This window comes from Brachyhypopomus gauderio, chromosome 4 (assembly GCF_052324685.1).
Source record: "Brachyhypopomus gauderio isolate BG-103 chromosome 4, BGAUD_0.2, whole genome shotgun sequence".
In the NCBI taxonomy this organism is placed as follows: Eukaryota; Metazoa; Chordata; class Actinopteri; order Gymnotiformes; family Hypopomidae; genus Brachyhypopomus; species Brachyhypopomus gauderio.
This window is the reverse complement of record NC_135214.1, coordinates 15,273,902-15,300,867: the sequence shown is the minus strand read 5'-3', so window position 1 is coordinate 15,300,867 and position 26,966 is coordinate 15,273,902. Positions and strand designations below refer to the sequence as shown.

The 26,966-nt window shown below is 44.9% G+C and overlaps 1 protein-coding gene across 2 annotated transcripts in view; it reads left to right on the top strand.

Moving 5' to 3' along the window:
• The window catches only part of LOC143512349 (hyccin 2-like), a 46,937-nt gene that overhangs the window by 6,420 nt on the left and 13,551 nt on the right, over positions 1-26,966 (top strand). For both annotated transcript variants that reach the window (XM_077002543.1, XM_077002542.1), the window contains exons 2-6: positions 11,018-11,100; positions 19,751-19,802; positions 20,460-20,561; positions 23,782-23,961; positions 25,339-25,419. In XM_077002543.1, the coding sequence (XP_076858658.1) occupies positions 19,752-19,802; positions 20,460-20,561; positions 23,782-23,961; positions 25,339-25,419 (414 nt within the window). In that variant the 5' untranslated portion in view covers positions 11,018-11,100; position 19,751. The remainder of the gene's footprint in view (positions 1-11,017; positions 11,101-19,750; positions 19,803-20,459; positions 20,562-23,781; positions 23,962-25,338; positions 25,420-26,966) is intronic.

The following is a 26,966-nucleotide window of genomic DNA, read 5'->3' as shown; positions in this document are numbered from 1 at the left end:
TGTAACTTGAGAAAAACTTGTCCACTGATGGATATTTATATAAAACTTAGAACCGGGATGCTCTGTAACCCAGTTGCTTTGGCATGTGTTTCTGTGCCTTTTGTAGAGTTCTTTGAAATCTCGAAGTGTCTCTGCTATTTTGTGCAGCTCTAATGCTCTCTCGATTGTCCTGCAGCTTCAGGTGGACAATTATTGAAGCATGTCCTACACCTGAAATCCGCAGAAGATGCCCTTTTCCACCAATGAGTAATTGGACCCATTCCAGTTTGCTCACCCAATCTTGAGCGGTTTGGCTCTTTGCACAAAATATATATAGGTTCCTGAACCCGAAAAGTACCAAAGAATTGTAGTTTCTTCACCATGAACCGTTATGACAGCGGCATGAGTGTTGTAGAGGAGTTATCAGGCAGAGCTGGAATTTGCCAGCGCCTTATGTTGTGCTCGATAGTGTGCTGGGTATTAGATCAACAAACCAGATCACTAAATTCCTCCACAGTAGGCTGAAGCTAACCTCGCATTTCCGTCCACATCGACTATTAATGTTAGGTTGGTTACGTTTATCTTGGCCTATATGTACTGTTATGTATTCCCATGACTATTTAATATTGTTATATTCGTTGTATTAATGTTTATCATTATCTGATATTATTAAATTCAATTATTATTGAATTTGAAATTCAATTATTATTACCAGTAGTTGTTCAATGTTTGCTTTTTGGATAAAACCAAACTAAATCTGTAACAAATGCTTTCAGGTAATCTATGTGTTCCGCCATCTTGTTACTACTGTTTACTTCTGTTGTGTGCTGTTCCATGCCCTCTGTAGAGGACACATCCTTAGTGCCTTCAAATACTGGTCCAAACACATGCCCGTTCTCTATCATCAAGGTTCTCAGAAGTGTGATCTTTTTGTCACTGTCTCACCCCCCATTTTCACATCATGCAGACGGAGTGTCCTTTGTCTCCACCCTTTAGTCCCAGGAGAGGGTAGTTATTTTAGTTTGGTACATTCAGGGATCCTTGCCTGCAGTATTGTTGCTCTGGCACAGTGTGGTTTGTTTGGGGTGATTCCTTTAGTTTTGGAGACATTTGTCAGGTTAAAGCAGTGTGTCCTGCCCATTTGATCAAACCGAGAGGTGTTTGCTGCTCAGGTGGAAAAGGTAACAGTGGGTGAGTAGAGGTGGGGGACGTGGGCAGAAAGAGGGGACCGAACAAGTGGGGTGAAGAGTCTTGGGGGGGTTGGGGTGAGGAGAGGTGTGGGGGATTCTGGGAAGGAGTGATGGAGAGGGGGAGAATTGTGGGTTGGGGTAGAACAAATTTTAGGCCTAATCTTAGCACGCCTCATTTCTTCAGGCCCAGTGGAGACAACACTCACTAGGGACAGTAACTGAATAAACCTCTAGGGGTGTGCGTGTGCATGCGTGTGTGAGTGGGGTGGGGGGTGGGCACTGTGCTGCGTCTCACACAGTGGTAATGTATATAGCTCATGTTCCCACTGAGTGTGTGCAGAACCGCATGTGCAGTGTTGAGTGTCCACAGAGGATGCTGATGTGGAAGAAGAGATTGCGGTCCAGATTAGGTCAGGGATGCTGCTACTGCAGAAACTGAAGAACCGAGCTTGCCTTCCATTTTTGCTATTTTTAAAGTTGTAGTTCTACTTTTAGGTGAGAAAGTTACCAAACGAAGTCTTTTTCTTTTGCATACCAACAAATGACTGTATTGTAGATCTGCTGGAGACGCCTGATGAAGCAGACACATAGTTTTGACCCAGGTCACATGGCCGTGGGTGTGCGGTGTACATTATTGCTACTACCTTCAAACTGAATAACGATTTGCGCAGCATGTGGTGTGTTTAACGTCTACAGTTCACGCTCTTCCCACAGTGTGCATTACACGCTACCCCTTCTAGTGCAGCATTGATGTCTGGATGCCCCCCCCCCCCCCCCCACCATTATCCTTCCTTCACCACGTACGAGTTCCTCCCCCCCTTCATCACTGCCAGGGAGCTGTGCTGTTCTTTGCCATGAGGAGCGTGCTAAGAGGCAGCAGTGTGAGTTGAAAACGGAAAGGGTGCCCAGGGGAGGCGTGCGTGTGCGGGAGACGCTCTACTGCTCTACTAGAGATCGTGGCCTGACTGCTCAATAATTCATGGCCTAGTGGATGACTGATGCCGAAAGTGACCTTGAAAGATTTCCACGCTTTGTGATGGACCAGATTACTGGCCCGTGTGCTTTCCTGTATTGGAAGTGTTGAGGCAAAATCGTGTTTTTAATCAGATGAAGTGCAGTCGTGTAGGCCTACTTGATTGGGAACTGATGGGATTAGGACACAGAGGGTGCTGAATTAATTCCTAGCCATGATTTTCCTGGTTTCTGGATATTCCTGGTTTCTGGCTCCACTGAGACTGCACAGGTTCTCCCAGCAAATGCAAGTCAAAGCAAGTCATTTTGTTGTATCCAATTAGTAACCATGGGTACTTAACATGTATTTTCTTGTCTTTTTCCATTGTGCAGTGAACTTGCAATCACACTTTCAATTCCAAGGGGAAATATCCAAATGGAACACCACAGGTGGCACCAATTCCAGGTGTCGCTACTGAATTAATGATGATTTTTGTAGTCGACCTGGGACCTGTTGAATGAACTGTGGTCTTTATACTGCTTTAATGTCAATTCCTTGTGGAGGTAATTTGAAGTTTTCAAGCCTCTTCCAGTGGTTCAGTCCTGGATTCTCTGTACAAGTCCGCATTGGAGGTAGTAGGTGGACACTACCTGTGGCTCACTCCTGGATTCTCTATATATGTCAGTGTTGGAGGTGGTTGGGTGGACACGTCCTGTTGTTCAGTCCTGGATTCACTGTGTATGTCAGTGTTTGAGGTAGTGGGTGGACACTTCCTGTGGGATTTCCTTTCCAAAGTGCCTATGTTCCATTTGGGCTTAAGAAATATGACTATTGACTGACAAATCTACAGCCGGTGCGAAACGTAAGAGAAGAAAGATGGAACCTTCTACTTCCAGATGTATATTGGTCTTCCTCAACACCTCACAGGAACAATGACCTCTAATTTTGGCCTCTCAGACTCACTGACACATTCGATCAGTCGTTACGCCCAGGTGTGATGTCGGAGCAGGTTTGTCCAAGGTAAAATCTGTCTGGATTCCATATAGCCTCTGTGGTGCTTCTCCTGGTGGGTTTACACACCACACAGCTCTCTGCTTAACACACCTGATTCAACTGCTTGGATTATTATTAAGTTTGTGGGTTGAATCTTGGCACGAGAAACGCTGCTACATTATCATACCGCATTCATTACTGCAGCAGGCAGTGGGACTATTGGAAGTTATTTGCTTACTATATATTTGGTGTTTATGCAAATTAGTTTGGTCTTTCCTGCCAAATATTGATATTTGTTGAAATGCGAGAAGAAAGAGTGCACTATATATTTTTTCTGCATCTGATTTTTGAGTGGTGGTAGTATGGCCACTTGTGTTTAGCCATTTAATTTTCAGTTAGGACAAGATTTTACAATGGCGATGTTAGTGCAGACTGGCTGCTGTACCCCAGTTATATCTCACCCTTTACTGTCTCTTAATGTTTTTGTCTTGTCTGGAGAACACTAGTGGAGTACCCTCAAAAAGAGACGTGATGTCCGACGTCCCGAAGGATTCTGAAGTGTTTAAGTAAACATTAGTTTCTGATCTGTTTGTAGGATCTTGTTGTTTTAACAGTTGATCGTTCCTAGGTCAGAGCATGTGTCTTCTGAACAGATATATATGAACACAGATATTTATGACATGCTGGGGAAATCCACAGTTTTTATATCATAAAAGAAAATTCATAGGTTTATAATAGATTAGCCCAGTGGTTCCCAAAGTGGGGGGCGCGCCCCCTAGGTGGGACGTGGAGCTATTGCAGGGGGGGCGCGGAGCTTGAAAGTAAAACGTGCACATGTGTCAATATTAGGGATGCACCGATTCCAATATTAATATCTGTAAAAAATCTAGATCGGGTATCGGGGACAATGTGACCGATCCATAAAAACAGATCTATTCAGTCTAATTCTATGCTTGTATTGCTTGCTTTTCGGAGTTAGTTCAACTTTAATACTCGCGCTGGTGGTATTCCACTTAGTCCGTTTATTTGCTGGTTGACCAAAATAAACCTGGGCTCCAGCACTATTTGACTGTTCATACATGAACTGGTGAGTTGTCCAACTGGTGAGTTGTTACTTACAGAAATAAATATTCTCATCTACTAAAGGGGGGCACGGCAGAAAAAGTTTGGGAACCACTGGATTAGCCTATATATTATGATGGATAAATAGAATATTTTGGACATTGTAAAAAATCCCCCACCATAGCTGTTTCTTTTGTCTTCTGATATTTCATAAAATACATACACTATTGTTCCACCATGATTTCTCTCATTTTACAACCACACAAAATGAGATTAAAGACTTCAGCAAACCAGAATCTTCATTGCGAAGGGCAGACTGCATGCGTCTGTGTTCTGTCCTGGATGACTGTGTATCTGTGTGCTTGTGACCTGTTTTGGTTTTGTATACATCCTTATGGCAGGAAAACATGTGGAGCATTTTGATTGGTATAGTAGGCTGCGTCCCCAACCACGCAGAGGACTAGGGGCTGTTCCAGTCAACATACACACAAGCCGTCCTGATCACCAGCCCAAAACTAGGAGTCCTATGTAGTATTGTGTAACTTAAGATGCATGTAGTTGTGTAAGCCATGAAAAACATGCTCCTTGTGTCTCAAAAGTACTGAAAGGCCTGTTTTTTAGTTTTGGTTTTGTTTGTTTTGCGTTATCATATTTTTCTTTAAAACCCCAATTTTAAAGAAATGTAGTTGATTTTGTTTACTAGACTATTTGGGCTGTAGCTCACCTGTGAAGCCATTTTTTACGACATGCATATGAGATGGACACCGGGAGTGTAAATAAATGATTATTCCCGCCCACTTGTCTGTTTGTTGTTAAACGTATGACCCATTGGTTAACGCCTAGACCCTGAAGTCATAACAATATACTCACACCATTGTGATTTTTATTGGAAAATGTTTTGAATTCACTTCTTTATGGCCTTGCATAATTTTGGCGGTAATGAGTTATTTTGTTGGATCGTGTGCATGGTGTGATTCATCAGAACACCCACATAATAATCCTCTTAGAAGTTGAACAAAAAAATGAGATTATGATTTGTCAGGGGGCTTATTTGCATATTGTAACCTTCTGTATTGTCTGTATTTTTCCAAGGCCAATATGATGAACATTTAACAAGTGATATTCTGTGCTCTGGTATTGCAGAGTATTAGCGTACTCTACAACATGGGCTCCCCAAGACTGGGATTAGGAACCACTGCTTCAGAGCAGTTTATCTACTCTGCTGAAATCTGAGTCAAGTAAGTCAGTGTAAGAGTTTTAGTAGATACAATCTGGCATTTGTATTCAATATAGTGTCATATATTGCCAGAGGCATAGTCCTAAAGCAGTCCTTAACTTTTGAATGAGTGTCTGCACTTTGCAGTACTTTATCAGGAACACTAGACTGTAATCACCAGTAACAAATAAACAACTTGTCACCATGCGTCGCTGCCTTGATTCTGAGGTTAGTCCTCGCATTCCTAAGAGCTTAAGTACTCTTGTTAACAGACATGTGACTCACACCATGTTGTCTTTAGATGAAAATCAGAAGTATTCAACAAGATCTTGTTGTGGAATGCTCTGCTGTTTGTTCATTGAGTTGGAATGCTGCCATGACCTTTCTAACCGGTCAAACCCTCGTTTAGTTTGTCCGAGGTGCTTCCTCTCCCTATTCCGTTTACACAAATGGTGTGAATTCTCTTTCAGACATGGACACAGAGTCTTCCCTCTTCCTATGTCTCCGTCAACACTCAGTGGACTACTGATTTAACATGCTAGGCACTGAATATCCGGGCTGAGATGGGTCCCCCACCAAAGATACTACTGTTTGCAAAAGTAAATACTGGGTTGTTGACACTGTGTGTTGCACTCGGGGTTCCGCAAGGATCCCTACTGAGCCCGCTACAGATGTTGCATCATGTTCTGTCTCCCATGAGATTCCAACATATGTTATTTCCATGACGACCTGGGCAGTGTGTTGGTATCGTCTTGTCTGCGCCTGATGTTGTGTTGTGTTTCACTGTCTGTGTGGCACTGCTGCCACTGTTGATGCTGAGGGATCTCTCAGTTCAGCCCTGGAAACTTCTGTTTATCTGACAACTTGGCAACATGTCTAAATGTTTCAAACTGTAGTTATGATGTCAGGGATTTGGGTGTTTTTAAGCTTATTTGAAATGACATTTTGCAAACAGAGAGGTGGAGCTTTGAGCACTGAAGATGCACTACTGAGTTGTTGAGAAAATATAACTCCTTGCTTTTAAAAGGGAGATTTCTTGAGCCGAATCTTAAATGCCAAGCTTGCTTAAACTTTTAAGAGCACCAAGTTTTCATCGTGGCCTTAATTCGAGTTTGAATGTGTCCGTGACTGCAGGAATTCGTCAGCAGCCGGGCGTCCATGCCGAGAGCTTCAACGCTGCCCTCCATCTGCGTTTGGCCAGAGGAGCCGTGGCCTTGTTCGTTGAGAGAAGCCCAGCAAACAGGAAGCCGTGTGTTGTGTGGCAGTGCTGTGACAGGGCCCACTTCCACAGGAAGGTGGTCCTCGGAAAGTTAGCGCATTGTTCTGCGAGTGTCCCTAGCCAAAACCACCAATGGATAACTGCACTGGGCTTTTACACGGAGAACACAGAGCTGTGTGGGGAACCCCCGTCTCCTAATAACACGGTTATTACATTTGTATTTCCTCCACTTCCCTTTCTTCTAAATGAATATCTTAGCAGGTAAGTATAGTGTGTGCGTGTGTTAAAAAAGATGTCTGAACACCGTCCTTCCCCACTGCCAAGGGAGCAGCCTAGACGTCATGCCTTACTTTTTGGGAAGTCGGTCATTTTATTTTAGGTGACTCTTTGTGGGTGAGAATGAGGCATTGTTTTTAAAGCCTTGCTGTTCCGAGTCATTTTTCACCTTCGACAGCACTTTTGTAAGATGGTAGAGGCTACATATATACACGCAGTAAAGATCAAGTACAATTAACCGCAATTAAGCCTCTTGGGGACGTTTCATCATCGGGTCAAGCTTTCTCTCTCAACATGCATATGCAGTTGTGAAAAGGCTTGTTATTCTGCAGCAAAAACTGAGAAATAACTGGTGACTTTGTCTAATTGTCAAGTGCTTAACGTTCTTGTAGGCCTAATGCGTTACGTGACAGTAAAAAAAAATGTGAACATTTTTTTGTTAAACACGTGGATGACGTTCGGTGGCCACTACGGTCTTGCCTCAGTGCTGTGCGGTTCTGACGTGGTCCATTCCTGCCACTGTCTTGCCGTCCCTGTTCTCATTCATTCATAACAGGGCGGATTTGGTATACATCACGCTGCACTGAAGCTATGCAGTTCATCTGACAGGACCAAAGCTGGCTTTCTATTTATTGCCCTGTATTTCTATTCCTTTTAAAATAAAAATGTTTTGCCCTGTGCAGTTGTTTCATTACACAGGGCTGGTATCTTGACTAGATTGTGCTGTGTGCCTTTTGAGAGATGTTTTTGGAAAATTTTCTTTTTCTACACAAATGCAAATGAGTGCTTGCTTTTCCTTTAGCTGGAAGCGTGCTCCTCTGTTCGCCCTGATTGGATAAACACTGAACATACGTAGGGTTTGACCAATGAACTGCCTTCATTCACTCCAGTGTGAGAATCCTTCCTGGCTTTGCGTGGCCCACAGGTTGTAATGCACAAATCTGCTTTGGTTTCGCTCGTAGGCTGCTCTGATTTGTATGTTTATAAACACAATTCTGCTCATCTGTTGAAGTTGTGTATAGTTCTGATTCACTTCCGATATCTTGCTCAACATAGTCTTGACTTATCAGTGGCGCCTGTACTCAAGACTGGACATGTTATTTCACTGTGTTACTGAAGATAATACCTTTAAATAAATCACCTGTGACGGGAAGGGAGTGCGAACAAAAAGGAAGCGATCACGCCAAGTCTCAGGAAAAAAAGGATGGTTTAATGAAGAAGTGCACAAACCAAAAACCCGTGAGTAGATCCAAATGAATGATATAATGTCCAGCGGTCAACTGGTACAAAGACAAGATATACATAGGCAAACAAACGACCCTCAGGTGAGACGGATCACGGGCTCCGCCCACCAGAGGGACGCACACGATGTAACAAAACAACAACAACTGCTGTGGACGGAGGCGACCGGTAGGGGGCCGCCTCACCGTGACAGACCCCCCCACCAAGCCGCACTCCCCTCCACTGGGTGTGTGGCACACAGCGGCTGCATACAAAACATGAAGGGGCAGGAAGGCAGGGACACACCCCCTACAGTCCAGGAGCTGAAACACAAAACACACAACATTAATTAGCTCACCTCTCTGGGCGGGACCCTGGACGGACTGGGCCGTTAACAACACACAACCACGCCCCGGTCGGTCACAGGGCCCTCACGCCCTAACCGGCCTTCAGCCGGTGAGCCCCACACGTGTGAGGACAAGGAGCTACGGCTCCTTTATTGTCCCTCGTGTATGTGTGTGTGTGCAGGTTACCTCCCCGAGGTGTGGCTACTTCACCTCCTGGACCTACCTCCTCCCAGAGCTGACCCCTGCCCTCTGCTAGGGGTCACCCCAGCCTCCTGGGGAGCCAACCCCTCCCGGGGCCCCTCATCACAAGGTGGACTCCTCCACCCAACCCAGGAGCGCCAGAGACCGAGGCCCAGAGCACCCCCGTCACGGGCTGGGGAGCAGCCCCAAGGGCCTCCTGGTCACCCCGGGCAGGAGGGAGGATCTCCATCTTCAGCAGGAGCTTCTCAGACCGGAGCCCCATGGTCCCCAAACATCCGCGGGCCACAGCCCTCTAGGGAGGGGCTCCAGTCACCCCACAACATAAGGGGGCTCCTGCCAGGTGGAGACCCCCACAAGGTCCAGGAACACCACGACACCACCCGGGGGAACCACCTGCACAGAAAACACACACACACACACACAACCACACACCAACATAAAACACAAATGCGCCCCACCGACGCCCTCCATGCCATACCCCGTGGCACGGGACCACAGCCGGTCCCCCCTCAAACACACATTTAAGGGGAGGAGCATGCGTGTAATTACACGCAACACGTCACATGCACGCGAGGACAAAACACACACGCAAAGACTAGACAAACAAAACGGTGTACAAACAACGAACGGACGAGACCCACACATGCGCGCTCTGTTCAGACAACAGTGACGTGCCGCTCCCCACATGAAACACAAGACAACACGGGGAGCGAGGCGACAGTGAGGAGCGGCATCCACGTCACACATAAAACATTGAACATTTAACACCACGAGCACGCACACTGATCCAGACGCCCGTTCATATGTACACGCTAACACCACCCAACACGAAGAGCTTTCCCAGGGAGACTGCCCTGGTCCTCGCCGTGCCACACACACACAACACAAGCACGGCGGAGCTCTTCAAACAAACAGACAACAAACACGAAGAGTTTTCCCAGGGCAGACAGCCCTGGTCCTCGCCGTGCCACAGACACAACACAAAAGCATGGCGGAACTCTTCACAAAACACCACGCAAACAAACACTTACCACGAGACATGACCACAAACGAAGGAGAAAGTAAAAGAGACTGGCGGCTTCCGAAAGTGGCTGGTTATTCTGTGAGTGCGAACAAAAAGGAAGCGATCACGCCAAGTCTCAGGGAAAAAGAATGGTTTAATGAAGAAGTGCGCAAACCAAAAACCCGTGAGTAGATCCGAATTAAGGATATAATGACCAGCGGTCAACTGGTACAAAGACAAGACATATATAGGCACGACCCTCAGGTGAGCTGGATCACGGGCTCCGCCCACCTGAGGGACGCACACGACGTAACAAAACAACAACAACTGCCGCTGTGGACGGAGGCGACCGGTAGGGGACCGCCTCACCGTGACATCACCACAACTGAAGCGATGTGATGTAATGGCTTGTCCCCTCCTGGGGATATTTAAGCTGATGTTTTGTAAAACTTGATGTGATGAAGCAGTTCTACCTTGTCTCTATGCTGTGGGTCTGAGAGCTCAGCCAGTCCAGCTATTCACGTACTGCCAGCCAAAAACGTCATCTTTTCCTGCACTGTATTTACATCACTGCTGCCACTGCAGTATTCCCCAAGCGTCTGCCAACAATCCATTAAGCAAAACTCTTATATTAAGGAGTAGTGCCAGAATATTTTATTGATTTATTTATGTGCATATGTGTATGTGTACATACGCACACACATTGCCAGCGCTTGCCTATTTATTAAATTGTCATGTATTAAACCTCTTTTACGATTTCTAACACCATTGTTGTAAATTGCAAAGCCCTCTGAGTGCATGACTCATGTCAGATGATTCTGCCTGATTTCAAATGAAAATGCAGAGCCCTGTACATACCAAGTGCTTTGATGTTGAAAAGATGGAGGGACCTCTTGTGCTAATTCTTAGCTCGGTGCTGTATGCTAATGATGGCTCATCTGTTCTTATTCGGTCATGATTGAATGAAGAGTTTGTGGCTGAGTGTTGAGGTTTAAACCTTCAGGACTAGACCCAGAACTAGCTCTGAATTTGCTGTTAAAGAACACAATTTATGGGTTGTGAACACTAGTCCTGCCTGTCTTCCCCACACCACAACCACCCCATATGATTTAGTAACTAGGATTTGCTAAGCTATATAGTAAATATGTATGTGTGTGTGTGTGTGTGTGTGTGTGTGTGTGTGCGCAGTGTTTATATGTGAGTATATATGTAGCAGCAGGGGTACACAGGCCTGCATGACATCAGTGGTGTTCAGAGCTCTGCTCCCAGCTCCCTTTGGGCTGCAGCTTTCGCTGTGGCCCCAGAGGACCTTCTGCCTCAGCCGTTCTCAGCTTCCTGTCTCCGTGCTTCTCCCGCAGGTCACTGGTGGGGATCCAACAGATGTGCGGCTCCATGGAGAACCGAACTCTTGGCCCAGTGACTATCTGAGCACAAGAGAGAGGTAAGATGCCGGCGCGGGGAGAGGGGACGCCTCGGTTTCCTCGGTCGCCCGAGAGAGAGGCACCATCTAGAGCTGAGCAGGGAAGGGCAGTAAGCTGTGTTCCCAGGCGTGGAGGAAAAAGGCAGAAAGTCCTGCCTCGCTGTGTTGACCCCCGCCACCCCTTGTGCACACATGACCTATGTGTGGCTTTGCCATAGGATGAGTTTTACTCTTAGTGCACAGTGTTCTGGCTCACGAGTGAGCATGTGTCACATGAACGTGTGCACGTGAATCATGTGGGTGGCTGTTTCTGGGATCAGTCTGTACATTGGACAGTGAGGAAGTAATGCCTTGCTGTATTGAAAGCCTACGTGAGACGTTGCAGAGACAGTTTAAAAGTTGTAAAAGCCATAGTTAAAGTTCCTATAGGCTGCAATTGATCTAGGCCAGAGACTTTCAATCCCAGATTATGCAGAAATCCTTACTACAGTAGTCTGTGTCAGAGGTTATAATTAGTGAAGCAAATTATTATTACATTAATATTTGGTTACTGATTTAGGGTTGTAGTCTAAAGTACAAATATAAAATTTCAACAGTAAATTGATATCCATCATATTTAAACCTGGAGCTAGTGCATTAATTCTGTCTTCATAGCAGTTAATGAAGTTCAGAGGAAATCCATTGTTCAAATTTATGACTTAGCCAGGAATTAATTAGTTGAACAGTAGCAATACAGAAACTAAACACAAGAGATAGCATATCTCTAGGATATGGAAAGACTACGCACAATGGCACACGATGACGTATGGCACTTTTTGCCATCGTGTTATAGCCCTGGCATCGTTTAATAATAATAGTAATCTTTATTCATTTAGCACTTACATACATGCAACTCATGCTAAAATTTCTATTAAATAAGTTAAAATATATAAAATTGTAAATTAACAATTTAAATAATTGTTAAATAGAAGAAAACATAAAATGTAACTGAATCATAATTTAATTAAATAATTTCCTAAAGAAATACAGAATGATTCCTCTTTTTCCTGTACGTCTGAACTCTTGTGAACTTGCTGCAGGTGTGAAATTGAGCTCTTTGGGAGAGCAGATAAAACTGCATTACAATAATCTAACCTTGATGTGATAAATGCATGGACAAGTTTTTCATTATCAGCAGGAGAGAGAACATGTCTCGGACTTTAGCGATATTTTGAAGGTGAAAGTAAGCTGTCCTGCACGTAGTCATGATGTGTGATTTAAAGCTGAGCTCATTATCAAAAGTGACGCTCAAGTTCTTAACACATTGTTTGGCCTTCATTTTTTGATGTGTGGAGGAAGAAGTACCTAATGCAACATAATTACCACACCCATTTAGATAAGATCTAATCCAGTCCAAGACTAAGCCACTAAGGCCTACCCAGTTCTGGAGTGGATCAAGCAGGAATTCATGATCAACTACGTCCAAGGCAGCGCTTGAATCCAGCAGAAAAACAACAGAGTTTTTACCTGCATCTTTATACAGTCTGTTTATCATTTATGACCTTAACTAGCGGCCTTTTAGTGCTGTGAATGGCTCAGAAACCAGACTGAAAAGTGTTATTTATTCATTTGCTTTAACATAATCCTTCAATAGGTTTGTCACCTTTTCAGTGAAGAAAGGAAAGGTTTAGATATAAGTCGATGATTAATTCATTAATTAATTTCTGTTCTTTAGTTTTAAGAACACGAGGGAATTCTCCCAGTTGCTCATACTGATTGACAATCGTTAGATAATGAATTCAGAACCTACTTTAAAACGTATGTTGGTCATGTCCACTCGTGGACATGGATTTTAGTGATGAAATTTTAGTGATGAAAAAAGTTACCATGTCAATTTCTTGGAAACAAGACACATTACGGTCAGTTTTATTAACTGGTATTGGGGTTGACGTTCACCAACGTCTCTCTGCCTGCCTGCAATCTTTTTTTAAGTATTAAGTCTGTGAAGGCCACGGCAGTACCAGCACTGAGATAACGCCTGGTTATTTTGTGCTTTTCAATGACTGTTCTAATAGATAATAAAATGTATTAAAAAATACACAAATGATCTGAGATTGCAACATCAGCAATTTCAAGATTATTAACATCTATACATTTAGAAATGATCAAATCTAGAACGTCACCATGCTTATGAGTTGGACCTGATGCATGTTGTATGAGATCAAAAGTGTCCTCATGAATTCAGAAGTGATTTAATGATATATCCACGTGAATATTAAAATCCACAGTAATTAAAACATAACCAAAATCAATTAAATTCTAAAATGCATTTCTGCCAAATCTTCAAGAAAGTCTGTATGTAGTCTGGCAGGATGATGATGGATGATGATCAATAGAACTGGATAATTACTGTTCAGTTTTACTTCCAGATATTCAAACGTAGCATGTTCCCCTAATGAAATCTGCTTACTGCTAAATGCTTTATGGTACAAACATGTAACACCACCGCCTCTCTTATTTACTCTAGAGACATTAAAAAAAGTTAAAATTAGGAGGAGAAGTTTCATTTAGCACTATGGCACCATTGTTACCAAGTCAAGTCTCTGTACAGAAAAGAAAGTCAAGACAACAATCTTCAATTAACATGGCTATTATGAATATATGAGTGAGCGGACATTTAGTAGAGACTTTGAAGACCTGATGTGATCGATCATTATAGTACCAGATTAGCCAGTGTAGGATAAAGTAAGTGGAGGTCATTGAAAATCAGACAGAAGAGGATACGTTAGCATCTCCTTCATTTTAACACGTAATGGCAGCCCAAGTCTTATGACTGAGAAGAAGCTGCAGGAAAATACCAAATACTACATCAAAGTATATTCTAGCCTTTCATAGCCAAGCATGCACAACTCCCTACACATTACAGTTCCTGCTCACATGATCAAGCTGTTTGGCTATTTCCATATCTGCTGTTTCATGCCTGCTTTTGAGAGAGCTTGATTGGTGTCCTTTCAGATCCATTTTCTCATTGGTTAAAAGCAGAAAAATGTCACCCAAACCAAAAACCTTTCTTTATTGACTGCAGCACAGGAGTTTCTACAAACGGGTGTTGTGAAGCACTTATGTGAAGTTTAATTTGGAAGAGAGTGGGTTTGTTATGTGCCAAATGCAAAAAGGTTGCCCTCTTTAGTTAGCTAGAGTTACCGTAGTTAGCTAGTATGCAGTAAAGGCCTGTCACATTGTGTGTGTGTGTGTGTGTGTGTGTGTCACTCAAATGTTGTTTAGTTAACCTTAATAGGGAGGCAGGCTAGTGCTTCACAGTATATTTATAATGACAAAGTACCATGATACTGGAGCTTTGAAAATGGTATAATACCAGCATTTTGAGAAAAAATCTATACTCTTTTATGTGAATAGCTCATTGATCTAGATTCTAGTTAATAGGAGTCTGTCCCTTTAAGCACAATGCTGAGAGTGGTGATGTTACGACCCTGATGGGGTTCAGATATGAGTGACGGCAAGCTGAAGTGGGTGGAGGCCCATGGTGGAGAGAGCAGAGCACTTTTCCAGTTTGCTCAGACTAGAGATCGAAGAGATCGCTGCAGATTACGGCAGAATTCTCTTGAGAAAGAGGGGACACGAGGTGGAAAACAGATATTTCTGCATAAAAATGGTCAAAAAGGCGAGTCCCCAAATCGCAGGAGCGACGTTACATGAGCGCGGTTTTAAAATGTGGGGTCTTCATTTCCCCCTTCAGAGCTGCCCCTCTGCCTTTACTTCCAACCAGGTCTGCCAAGTTGGTGTTCAATACTCCATACAGTGCTGAACACGTGCATTTTGTCCACTACTTCTAGCAACACTTAGGATTCTAGCACGCACATCCACCAGGAACCTGTCTACAGTGCAAAAATTTTAAACGCATGCATGTGAATTCACTAGACCATTTTCTTGGTCAGGATGGTAACTCTTCCACTCTGGGGAAAATATAATAATTCAAGCTTTTTAAGGGCAGACTAGAATCGCAGCTTCTAGTGTAAATCTCTACTAGCTGAACTCTTTTAAAGATTGAATTTTAAATGCTGTTATTCTAATATACCTGTTAATCTAATGTAACTGGTTGTTTATATTCATTCTGCTGCAAACATCAGGGTTTGTAGAAAATATGGCACGCTAGAAACTGGTGTGTGCAGAAGACTTTTTAAAATGCAATCCGGATGCAGTAGTTTCATTACTGAGGTGTAAAATGTTTCATTACAAACATCCCCTGATAAACTAAGCCAGCCTGAATAGGGCTCATGACGTCGGATGCAGATAACCGTGTCTGAGAGACTGTCACCTAACTGGAGACAGACTTTGATCATGCATGTTGCAATCTAGTCAACACATCATCACATCCTCTGTACCCACAATAAAAATGAATTAAAGTGCACATGCACTCCTGTGTACTGAAAACGTGATTTTATGCAGAGATTTGGCCGTTGCCTTTTTTATCTCTCATTCAGTGCTTAAAAGTAGAGATGGAGCTCTTCATATTTGTTCATTATTAGCCTGCAATATGACATCCTAGTGTGACGGGCAGGTGTGAGCAACAAAAAGGAAGCGATCACGCCAAGTCTCAGGGAAAAAGGGTGGTTTAATATAAAGTGTGCAAACCTAAAACCCGTGCAATAGATCCGAATTAAGGATATAATGACCAGCGGTCAACTGGTACAAAGACAAGGCATATATAGACAGACAAACGACCATCAGGTGGGAACGGATCACGGGCTCCGCCCACCTGAGGGGCGTACACGACGTCACAAAACAACAACAACACAGCCGCTGTGGACAGAGGCGGCCGGTAGGGGGCCGCCTCACCGTGACAGACCCCCCCACCAAGCCGCACTCCCCTCCACTGGGTGTGTGGCACACAGCGGCTGCACAACAACACGAAGGGGCAGGAAGGCAAGGACAGGCAGGGACACACCTCCTGCAGTCCACGAGCTGAAACACAAAACACATAACATTAGTCAGCTCACCTCCCTGGGCGGGACCCTGGACCGACTGGGCCGTCAACAAGACAAAACCACGCCCCGGTCGGTCACAGGGCCCTCACGCACTAACCGGCCTTAAGCTGCATAGCCCCACAGGTGCGAGGACGGCGGGCCTCGGCTCCTTGTCCGTCCGGGGTGTATGTGTGTGCAGGTTACCTCCCTGGGGCGTGGCTACGTCACCTCCAGGACCCCGTGGAAGGGTCTCCGTCCTGTGCAGGAGCTCTTCAGACCGGAGCCCCATGGTCCCCAAACATCCGGGGGCCCCAGCCCTCTAGGGAGGGGCTCTTTCCGACCGGGCTCCGGTCACCCCACAACATAAGGGGGCTCCTGCCAGCTGGAGACCCCCACAAGGTCCAGGAATGCCACAATTCAACGCCAGGGAGAAGCACCTGCACATAAAACACAAATACACACACACACCAACACAGAACACAAACGCGCACTACCCTGATCCCCCCTCCAGGGGGGAGGGGTCTCCATCTTAACTCAGGAGAACCCCCCACTTACCTGGTCAGGGCCTCCCTCAGGAGTGACGCCTTCCGTGCCACACCCCATGGCACGGGACCACAGCCGGTCCCCCCCCCAAACACACATTCAGGGGGAGGAGCATGCGTGGAATTACACGCAAACACACACGCAACTACTAGACAAACAAAACAGTGTACAAACAGACAGACGGGACCCACACATGCGTGCTCTACATACACATACACAATAGTGACGCGCCGCTCCAAGTCGCAGTCGCTCCCCACATAAAACACAAGACACACGGGGAGCGAGGCGACAGTGACGAGCGGCGACCGCGTCACACATGAAACATTTAACATGAAACAACGAGCACGCACACAGATCCACACGTCCGTCAACATGTACACATTTTCCCCACACAAAACACGAAGAGCGCTCCCAGGGAAGACGTCCTGGTCCTCGCCGCGCCACAAACACAAACACGGCGGAGCTCTTCAAACAAACAAACAAACAACAAAAACGAAGAGTATTTCCAGGGCGAGAGCCCTGTCCCTCGCCGTGCCACAAACAACACAAAAGCACGGCGGATCTCTTCAAACAAACCCCACGCAGACAAACACTTACCACGAGACATGACCACGAACGAAGGAGAAAGGAAAAGAGACTCGGCGGCTTCCGAAGGGTGGCTGGTCATTCTGTGACGGGCAGGTGTGAGCAACAAAAAGGAAGCGATCACGCCAAGTCTCAGGGAAAAAGGGTGGTTTAATATAAAGTGTGCAAACCTAAAACCCGTGCAATAGATCCGAATTAAGGATATAATGACCAGCGGTCAACTGGTACAAAGACAAGGCATATATAGACAGACAAACGACCATCAGGTGGGAACGGATCACGGGCTCCGCCCACCTGAGGGGCGTACACGACGTCACAAAACAACAACAACACAGCCGCTGTGGACAGAGGCGGCCGGTAGGGGGGCGCCTCACCGTGACACCTAGATTATGATGCATCTGATCATTCTCATCAAAAGGTTTTCTAAGTATGCCATCTCACAAGCTAATTAAACATTCAGCTATGAAAAATTTACCACAATCTGTTTTAAATTTTGACTAATTTTAACAAGAAAAATTGTTCACATGTAAGAAACTGATATGACAGAGTTAACAATAGTTTTGATGATGACCAGGAAAAAGGACTAAGGTCAGATTGGAGGTTATTGAACAGTGACATTATGCTTTCTGTGCACAGATTACACTGTCATTTTAACCTACCGTTGGTTTAATTTGTTTTATTTGTTGTTAATAATTCATTAGATTTATGTTGTATTGTGTTCGCGGCGCAAATAGGAGGTGGACACAAACGCTGAGAGGAGTTAGATTTATTAGATACAAATTCGGAGTCATTATCGTTATCACAGTCCAAGGTTGAATAACCAGGTAATCCAGAGAGAGATCCGTGATTTACATGAACCGCAGGTTTAGACATTTTTATAATCTTACCAGAACATTTGACATCAACATGAACTGATAATACTGACATGCAGACATGAGAACTCGCTGACCTGAACAGCAGTGCATCAAACAAAACCAGCAAACCAACCAAGGAAACACAGGGCTTAAATACAAGACACTAACGAGAATGAGACGAGGAACACCTGAGATAGGTGAGAAGGGGGTGGGGGTGAAGATGACTAGGCAGGGAAGTGAAGAGAAGCACATGGAAGAGAAATACAAAGACTTGCCGCACAGGAGCGAGGCGGAACCAGACCTGACAGACGGCAGGTAATGTGACCATATGTAGTTAATCTGTGTAGATGATTCAGTGCTATTAATAACTAAATAATACTACCTCTGATACTGTTGTGAACTAAATTACACTACCTAAAAATACTTGGTTGTTACAGTGGACGTCTGATAGCTGAGACTCCTCAAGCATGACCCCTGCCAACGACGGACAAGGTGTCCTTACCTCTCTGAAGAAGTCAGGGTGCTTTGGCTTTCTGCCTTAGCATACAGACAGCTTTTCTCACATCTGCGACATATAACACCCTTCAGTGACACAAAATGGGGACCAAAACTGCAGCAAAAACTCAAACCCAAAACCCTGAGCCCTTTGAGCGATGTGCAGCTGAGTGTGAAGGCCCCTGGTGCAGCGTCGCTGTCACTAAATCATGGCCCGTGTTCCTCCAGGCCTTCAGTTCCACGCCAGTCTTCTGCTTTACTACCTGCCTGTTGTCTTGCCTTTGGCTGGATCCAGTTTGATTAATGGTTTAATCTCTCTGCGAGTGTTTTTCAGCAAGCATGCAGGAGTTTTGCTCTGAGCTATGAGGAGTGCACTAGAAAGTAGTAATATACAGTAGTAATACACTGTATGGTACTGGTAATGAATTCTCTGCTGATTTACTATGGAGTAGTCTGGATTGGCGTGTCTCACTTTCGTATTCAGAACACCCACACCTCCAGAGGGAGGGTCAATCTCCATTAGCCTACATGTTCCCACTCGCACACATATTTACTTTTCTCTCTGGTACCTCCGATAAGAACCAGGATATGCCGCATTAGCCATTTATCTCCTTCTTGGTTTCTCTTCGTCTCAGAGTGCTGATGTGGGACCTGATCCCGCTTTATATGGGCTGATATTCAGTCAGTGGGAGTTAAGGTGGCACTGATCCCAGGACAGCTCTGCTCTAAGATGGCTAATAACGGTATGCGAGTCTTGGATTAATGGGACTCGTGTTTGAAGGCAGAGGGTTGAAACAATAACACTTTGAGCTACCACTAAAAGAGGGGTCCGATACATCAGTGCCAACACGTATATATTTCACAGTGAAATGATTGTGGCCTAAATTGGTTATAGCCAAGTGACTGAAATGCACACCTGCTACAACATGAAAGCTACAGAGAGGTGAACTGAATAACATTGGTTGTAATAAAATTTAATTACAATGGCACATTTCAAGCATTCCCATGTATTTAGCAGCACGTGGACAGTCCACATGGACCTACACACCACCTGGGGAAAGGGGGCCATGGGGAACCAAACCATGACAAGTTACAAAATTGAGGGGAAATGTCACCATCCCTTGTTTTGACCTCACCAATTAGGGCTTTTTCATAAAATGGAATCCCCTATTTGAGTAGTTATTTCTGATGTGCAATTCTCTTGCTCTCTCTCTCTCACTCTCTCTCTAGGATGTTGGGGGAGGGGAGAGGAGTAGTGGAGGAATGGCTCTCGGAATTCAAGGTGAGTTGCTTTCTTGTCTTCTGCCTCCATCTCCCCATCGTTCCCTTCAGTTCCTCAGTCTGGTCCTCCTACTCGGCCACCGTACACTCCAGCACTCCTGCCTTTTCTCATTCAAATCACCTTTTCACAGCTCAGTCACCCCAAACATCTAGCTTGTACATAGCAGTTGTAACTATAGTGAACGTCATGTGTATTTCCTTCAGCTCCTACCTTCTTGCCTTACTGTTGGTGTAAAGATTGCTAGTGTGTGCCTCTGTAGCAGTGGTGCCTTTGACATTATTACTTATGTCTCTCAAACTCTGCTCCGCTTGGTGTGAGTCTTCAAATCCAGTTCTCCACATCTTCAGTTTGTGTGTGCATGTGTGTACACATCATAGTGACTCAGACTCCTTGTGGAGCCGATGGAACACGAGAGGCTACCTTCTTGAAACGCACACGTCTTTAGCAAAAACGGACTCTGTTTTGAGTGTTTTGAATGCCTCAAAGTAATGATGGCCGGAACAGAAACGTCTCTGTATGTTACCGAGCTTGTGTTTCCTTACTGGCGCCATTTACACGCAATGGCTATATTTTCAATCTCCTTTCCTGTTTCTCTCTCTCTCTCTCTCTCCCTCTCTCTCTCTCTCTCTCTCTCTCTCTCTCTCTCGTCTCTCTCAGACGCTACCTGGCTCTCAGTTCTCCAGCTATGCGAACACACTCTCTCAGAAGAAAACTTTGGTTCCAGCCCTCTACAGAGTCATCCAGGACCCCCACAGTGAGGTGAGGCTTGGAGATACTCTTCCGTTTCCTCCTTATGCCTTCATAGCAGAGGTGGGGACTCGAGTCACATGACTTGGACTCGAGTCAGACTCGAGTCATTAATATTAAGACTTTTGACTTGACTTGAAAAAATATTCAGAGACTTTACTAATGCTGCGTAAACTACGCTGATGCACTTTCTTTACTCGTTTTGTTGGTGTCCACGAGTCAAAATATGACAGATGTTTATATTTACATTTATCGTCTCTTAATTACATAAATGTACTTAAACAAGATTTACCATCCCCTCACCATTGCAGCCAACAAAGAAATCACGAATGGGATGTACAGGTGAGCCTTTTTAACTGGGGTCACCAATTCTGACGGCCGCCATCAGAATATGTGACCCCACTGAATCTCCAGGTAACAATAGTACACCGTGACCCCACAATAACAGAAAACAATGAAAAATAACCCTAACCTTTTATTAGTCTATATTTAAACATTTTATCCAAATGTTTAGAATAACCATTCGTAATGACAGCATCTTGCTTACGATGAAGCTTGCTATTTTCGTGTAAAATGATGTAACGAAACATTCTTGTTTAAGTACATTTATGTAATTAAGAGAAGATAAAATGATCTGTCATCTTTTGGTTGGCGGACACCAACAAAACGAGTAAAGAAACGCATCAGCGTAGCATTCGTAAAGCGTTGGTGCCTGTAAAAAAAAAAGACACGAAAGGACTTGAAATTCCAAGTTTCAGACTTGGGACTTGACTTGACGGTTGCCTGTCTTGACTCGAGACTTGACTTGAGTTGACTGTCTTTGCTTGAGACTTGACTCGGGACTTGAGGATAAAGACTTGGACTTACTTGAGACTTGCAAAACACTGACTTGGTCCCACCTCTGCTTCATAGCCACTGAAAGTAACCAAGATGTGCTCACTAAAACTAACCAGTAGCGGCGTCCTCAGCGTAGCGGTGACGCAGGAATGGTGGTGGATGGTACGCTGGTTTGAGTGGATCAGGCCCTGCAGGGTCTCAGGGCTTTTGATGTGTGTCAGTGTCTTCGCTGGATTGAGGGTGGCCTGTCAGCCAGCCAGCCAGTGCTGGAACAGTGGGCAGAGAATGTCAGAAACCGATCCTTGATGAAACCGATCTGTTGTGGAGAAGGGTCACTTCTTGCGCACACCACAGCACAGAAGCAGGACCGGCAGCAGCTTGCCAGAGTTCGGCCCAAGAGGTTCAGGAGACATTCAGCTCAAAGCGCTTTTAAAAATGCACCAGTGAAAGTTTGGGAGTTGGGTTTCAGCTGAGTGGCTGGGGTTGATCGGGAAGGGGCGAGACCCCAGTCCTGCGGGGTCCTGTTGTAAGTCCCGATGAAGTGTGGTGGTAGGCAGCTGCAGGCTCTCGCGGTTCACTGCGAACTCCGAAAAGCTTTTGGCGGCTGGAATCTCATTCCCCTTTTAGCTTTATCTCTTCACCCGAGTACTTTCACTTTGATTAGTTTGGGAAATTGTGTCCCATTAGATGCCAGTGAGGGAGGCTATATTCATTGCTCTTTCTCCTTCAGCTTGGATCTCTCTCTCTCTCTCTCTCTCTCTCTCTCTCTCTCTCTCTCTCTCTCTCCCTCCCTCCCTCCCTCCCTCTCACACTCATATTCTTGCTCTTCATGTAAAATCTTAATTGGCTTGAACATAATCTCACATTTTTCTAAAAGTATAGTAAAAGGCGAGGTCTAAATAACACACACTGCCAAAAGTTTGGCAAAACCTTTTTTTCCATTGTATTTAATAATAGAGCATATTTTCTATTCAGGTTTGCAGTAACTCCACATTGCTGTTTATTTGTTGAGATTCAGACATTTTTTTGTGCAAAAACGTAAGGAACACCGAGGAGAATTTTGGCAACTGTGACGGGTCTTGCTTCTTGTCTGTCCTGCTGTGTCATCAGTGTTTATACTTTCCAGATGTTCAAACCACCTTTGTTAAACAATTTTGTAGCATATGCTCCTAATGGCATTTTGGTAAAAGTATTTAAGGCAAAATCTTCATGCCAAATGAGACACTGTGGAACATGAAGCCAATTATAACCAGCTGGGACCTCCAAACTTTCTGGGCTCTGTTCCTTTACCTAACGAAACACTTCAAGGTTGAGCCATAAAGAAAACAGAATGGACTATTTATTTATCTATTTAATTCACATTTTTTAACGAGACTCGTTAATTTTGGGCAATCTAGGTGCAAATGTGTTTCTTGTGACTGATGTAACATCTGTCTAACAGACAGATTCAAGTGGTAAGACTGACCGGTGAGTATATACAGCAGAAGTTGAGGTACGCAGGTGGGCATATTACTTACATATATAATATCTGGGATTATTTCTCCGTGTTACATTTTGGACATCACTGAACATGTTGACATTTTGCATCTAGGTAAGCGAGTGTAAGGGAGGACATACTGCCATGTCTCTGAGTGAGAGTGTGAGATGTTGTGTGAATGATACTGAGCACATCACCAATTGGAGCAGATGACGGCGTGGGTGTATCAGATCAGACAGGGACAGTGGGAATGTTGGCCAATGGAGCCTGCCCACCCGCTCTTCATCCAATTCCCCCTCCTTCTCCTCCTCGGTAGCAATGCATCATCGCCACCCTCCAGGCACCGACGGAGGCATACTGCGCCATTAATGTTCTGCGTGTAGAGAGCGAGAAAACCACCTTAAGCTGTGTTCGAGGAGCCTCTGGAACTCCATATGGCTGCAGCACGTGAACCGTTTCCCAGCCTTGGTTTTAAGGCGGAACGGTTGCCAGTAGCAGTGATGTGGGGTTTTTATTTTTTGATTTTTTTTGTTTTTGCATGCCCTTGGTTTAACATTTTAGGTAATATCTGCAACCAGAGAAGCTAGACACAGCACTGAGCAGGACAACAAGTCTACGATGATGATGATGATACTGCTCTGATACTGTTATGAATTGCAGTTGTCAGATAATATCAGATAATATGACAAACAGGCTCTTTGCATTACCCGCAGAGGCATTATGAATGATTGAGCTACTAAAGTTGTGTTTATAATTGCTGTGTTTTTAATTGCTTTCTTTATTCTAACAGTATTGCACATCAATAACGCCACCCTTGTACACTGCCTCGTCAAGCAACCATGAAGCATTAATTAGTAATACTAATAATTAAATTAGTATTACTAAGCTCACGCTGGTTTCCTGTGTGCTTACTTACAGCTGTTGGAGCCGGTTTGCCATCAGCTGTTCGAACTTTACCGGAACTCAGAGGCTCGTCTGCGACGATTCACCCTGCAGTTCCTGCCAGAGCTGGTATGGGTGTATTTGCGTCTCACGGCCAGCAGGGACCGCCAGAGCAATGGCTGCATCGAAGCACTGCTGTTGGGTATCTACAACCTGGTGAGTAGTAAGCCTTTAACTAGTGGAAACAGGATTGAAATGAACACCCTTGGTTATGAAACCCATTTGTCATGAGTAAAGCTGACAGGCCATTGGCCCATATGAATGTGGATTTGTACATAATCATGGCTGTTTAAAAGGAAGCTTGATAAATAGTGGATGGATTGATTGACTGATTGAGAGAATAAATGGTTTCTGGTTTGAAACAATTGATGGATGTAGGGAGTCCGGAAGAGGGAGGAGCCAATGGTTGCATGAAGGAATGAATAAAATTGCGAGGACATGATGTATGAGTGGCTAAACTAATGTGTTTATGATGAGCTGTTTGGATGGCAGGGCAAAGAAATTAATGATTAAACTTTATATACTGTCTCCATGGGCATGCCTTAGGATACTGCATTACATCGTGGCAGTAATCCTGTTAGTGGTCACTAATTATTCCATAGTATTATATACCTGTAGAACTGCCTAGCTGTAGGGTTTAGTCTGATCATTAGTCTCACGCACCTTGCTCAGGTTACAGTTGATCAACCCAGACTTTCTGACCCACTGCATGACTCTTCACACTTTAACCCAACACCCAGTGCGCTTGTACCGAGCATTCAGCATTCCTAATGGCTGCAGCTGGGACAGAGCCCAGATGTGGACCGTGAGGACCTTTGGGTGTAGCTGAACTCTGCAGTGTAGATAGCCACACTGAATTAGCGTTGGTGTCCCCTGCAGGGGGTTAGTTGCAGCGGCGAGTTGGCGTGGCCGAGTAATACGGCGAACCAACCAGGACCTGGTGGGGTTACAACACGCGGTAGCTCAGTAAGAGCATGAGGCATGTGGAGGGGAGATTGGGACGGCGGCCATCTTAGACACGCACACACCCCCAACTGGGGCACACCCATATGTAATTACACATACATACTGAGGGATGAAAGACATTGAAATGATATACACACACCACTGAAACGCTGATTTGAAGCAGCTTGTCTGGCTGTGCATGGTTGGAGACTACAGGTTATCCGTTCCAGTGCTTTCGTTCGTTTTGGCCTGCTTCTTCGTCATTGGTTTCTGACCCGTTGATCATTTGGGGTGATGGAGCACTGTGAAGCCAGCACTGACACTGACATGAGACCCAACAACCAGAAACATTTCTGACACAGTCACCACTGAGACACCTAAATTCATTACTGCTTTGTTACTGCTGTGTCGAGAATAGTCTACAATCTCTAAGATGGTACCTAATAAAGTGTCCGGTGTGCACTTTCTTTTAAAAATGAGGGGGTTTAGACTATTACATAAAAGCCTTCCGACGGTCTCTATAAGGTTGGTGGTTTGGACCCAAATCCTGGTGGTGCTTTCATGGAGTGTCTTTATTTTATGTTGCAGGAGATTGTGGATAAAGAAGGGAACAGTAAGCTGTTGTCATTCACCGTTCCATCCCTGTCGAAGCCGTCTGTGTATCATGAGGTAAGGTGTGTGTGTGTGCGCCTGCATGTGTCTCATGGCGGATTACCCCACAACCCCATCCCAGGTTCGGAGGCTGTGGGGTAGTGTGTTCTTGCCCCACTTCGCCCCTACCCTTATGAGAGCGCCGCCCTTTTGGTGGACAGGCTCCACGCGTTGTCCGCGCCCCCGCACTGCAGCTCTACGTACTATTGCCCCAGCTTTTGCTGACTCGGTGCATGAACTCGGCGATCTGCTTGAGGGTTTCCCAAAACCGTTCTGAGATTGACTGATGTAGTGCGAGCTTAATACTAATGTAAGCGCTCAATGGCAAAATCCCCAGCCTTAGGCAGTTATTGGAGCATTACTGTAGTGTAGATGCTTTTTTCAGTACACTCCGAGCTGAGGTTTTCCGTGGCAGTGGTGTCATATTCATCAGAATTCCCTTTTGTCTATTTATATCCTACTATTCATTCATCCATTCATTCATTGTCTTTTCTTTCTCTCTCACTTTTCTTGTTCCTCTGTAGCTCTCGTCCCGTTGTTTTCCGACAAGTTTCCGTTTGCTCGCTTCCCGTTCGTAACCTCTGTGTGTGTGTGTGTGTGTGTGTGTGTGTGTGTGTGTGTGTTACCCCCAGTGTCAGCAATGTCTGTTTGGAACTCTTATAAAATGCCTTGTGTTCTGTTGTGTGTTTTCTTTTTCTCTCCTGAACTGGTCCCCTTCCTGTTAACCACTCCAACGACATCGCTCTGATCCCAACACAAAAATTAGCTGTGCACTCACCCCCGCTGTGGGCTCATTACACGGCCTATCTTTGATCAGCCGCAAATAAACGTCAGACTGCCTCAGCTTTCCCACAGCCAGCTGCTCGGCCAACGGTTAAACATTTTCATCACGCAGCAGATCATTCGGGAGTGGTCACACCCCCACATCACAAGAGAAAAGGACTGCCATTACGAACACGTTTCTTTAAATGGAAGGCCTGTCGAACCTTTAATTACATTCACATTTCAAATTTCAAAAATGACTGATGCCCTTGTCCAGAGAACAGAAATGCTTATTGACCTCTATTAAAACATACCCTCATACTAGCATAAATAGGTCAGTGCCAAGAATGCTATTAGAAAAAACCCAAATGATAAAAAACCCTGAACGTTTTGTACAGCAAGAAAGGACAGAGTAAAGCTCTCTTATTTATTATAGTATTGCAAATCCATCTAATTAAATGTAGTGTTAAGACTCTGGTAGCCAAACCCCCACTGCATAGATAATATGTAATGTAACTTCATTCTCTGCCTCGAGCTGAACAGCTGCACACTGCTGCGTGGCCGCCCAGTGGTGGAACATATTATTGCACCTTTGTCTACAGGCAACTGGGCATATGACTAATTCATCAAACTAATTACAAGCATGAGAGCCCTCACTGCACTCCGAGAGAACCTTAGTTCACGGGGACGCGTAATAATGCACGTGCGTGTCCGAGTGCGCACAAGCGCTTCCACACAATGGCAACTTAATCTCTACTGCACATGCCAGCATCCTTACGTCCTGCTCGCGGTGGCTGCGGTTA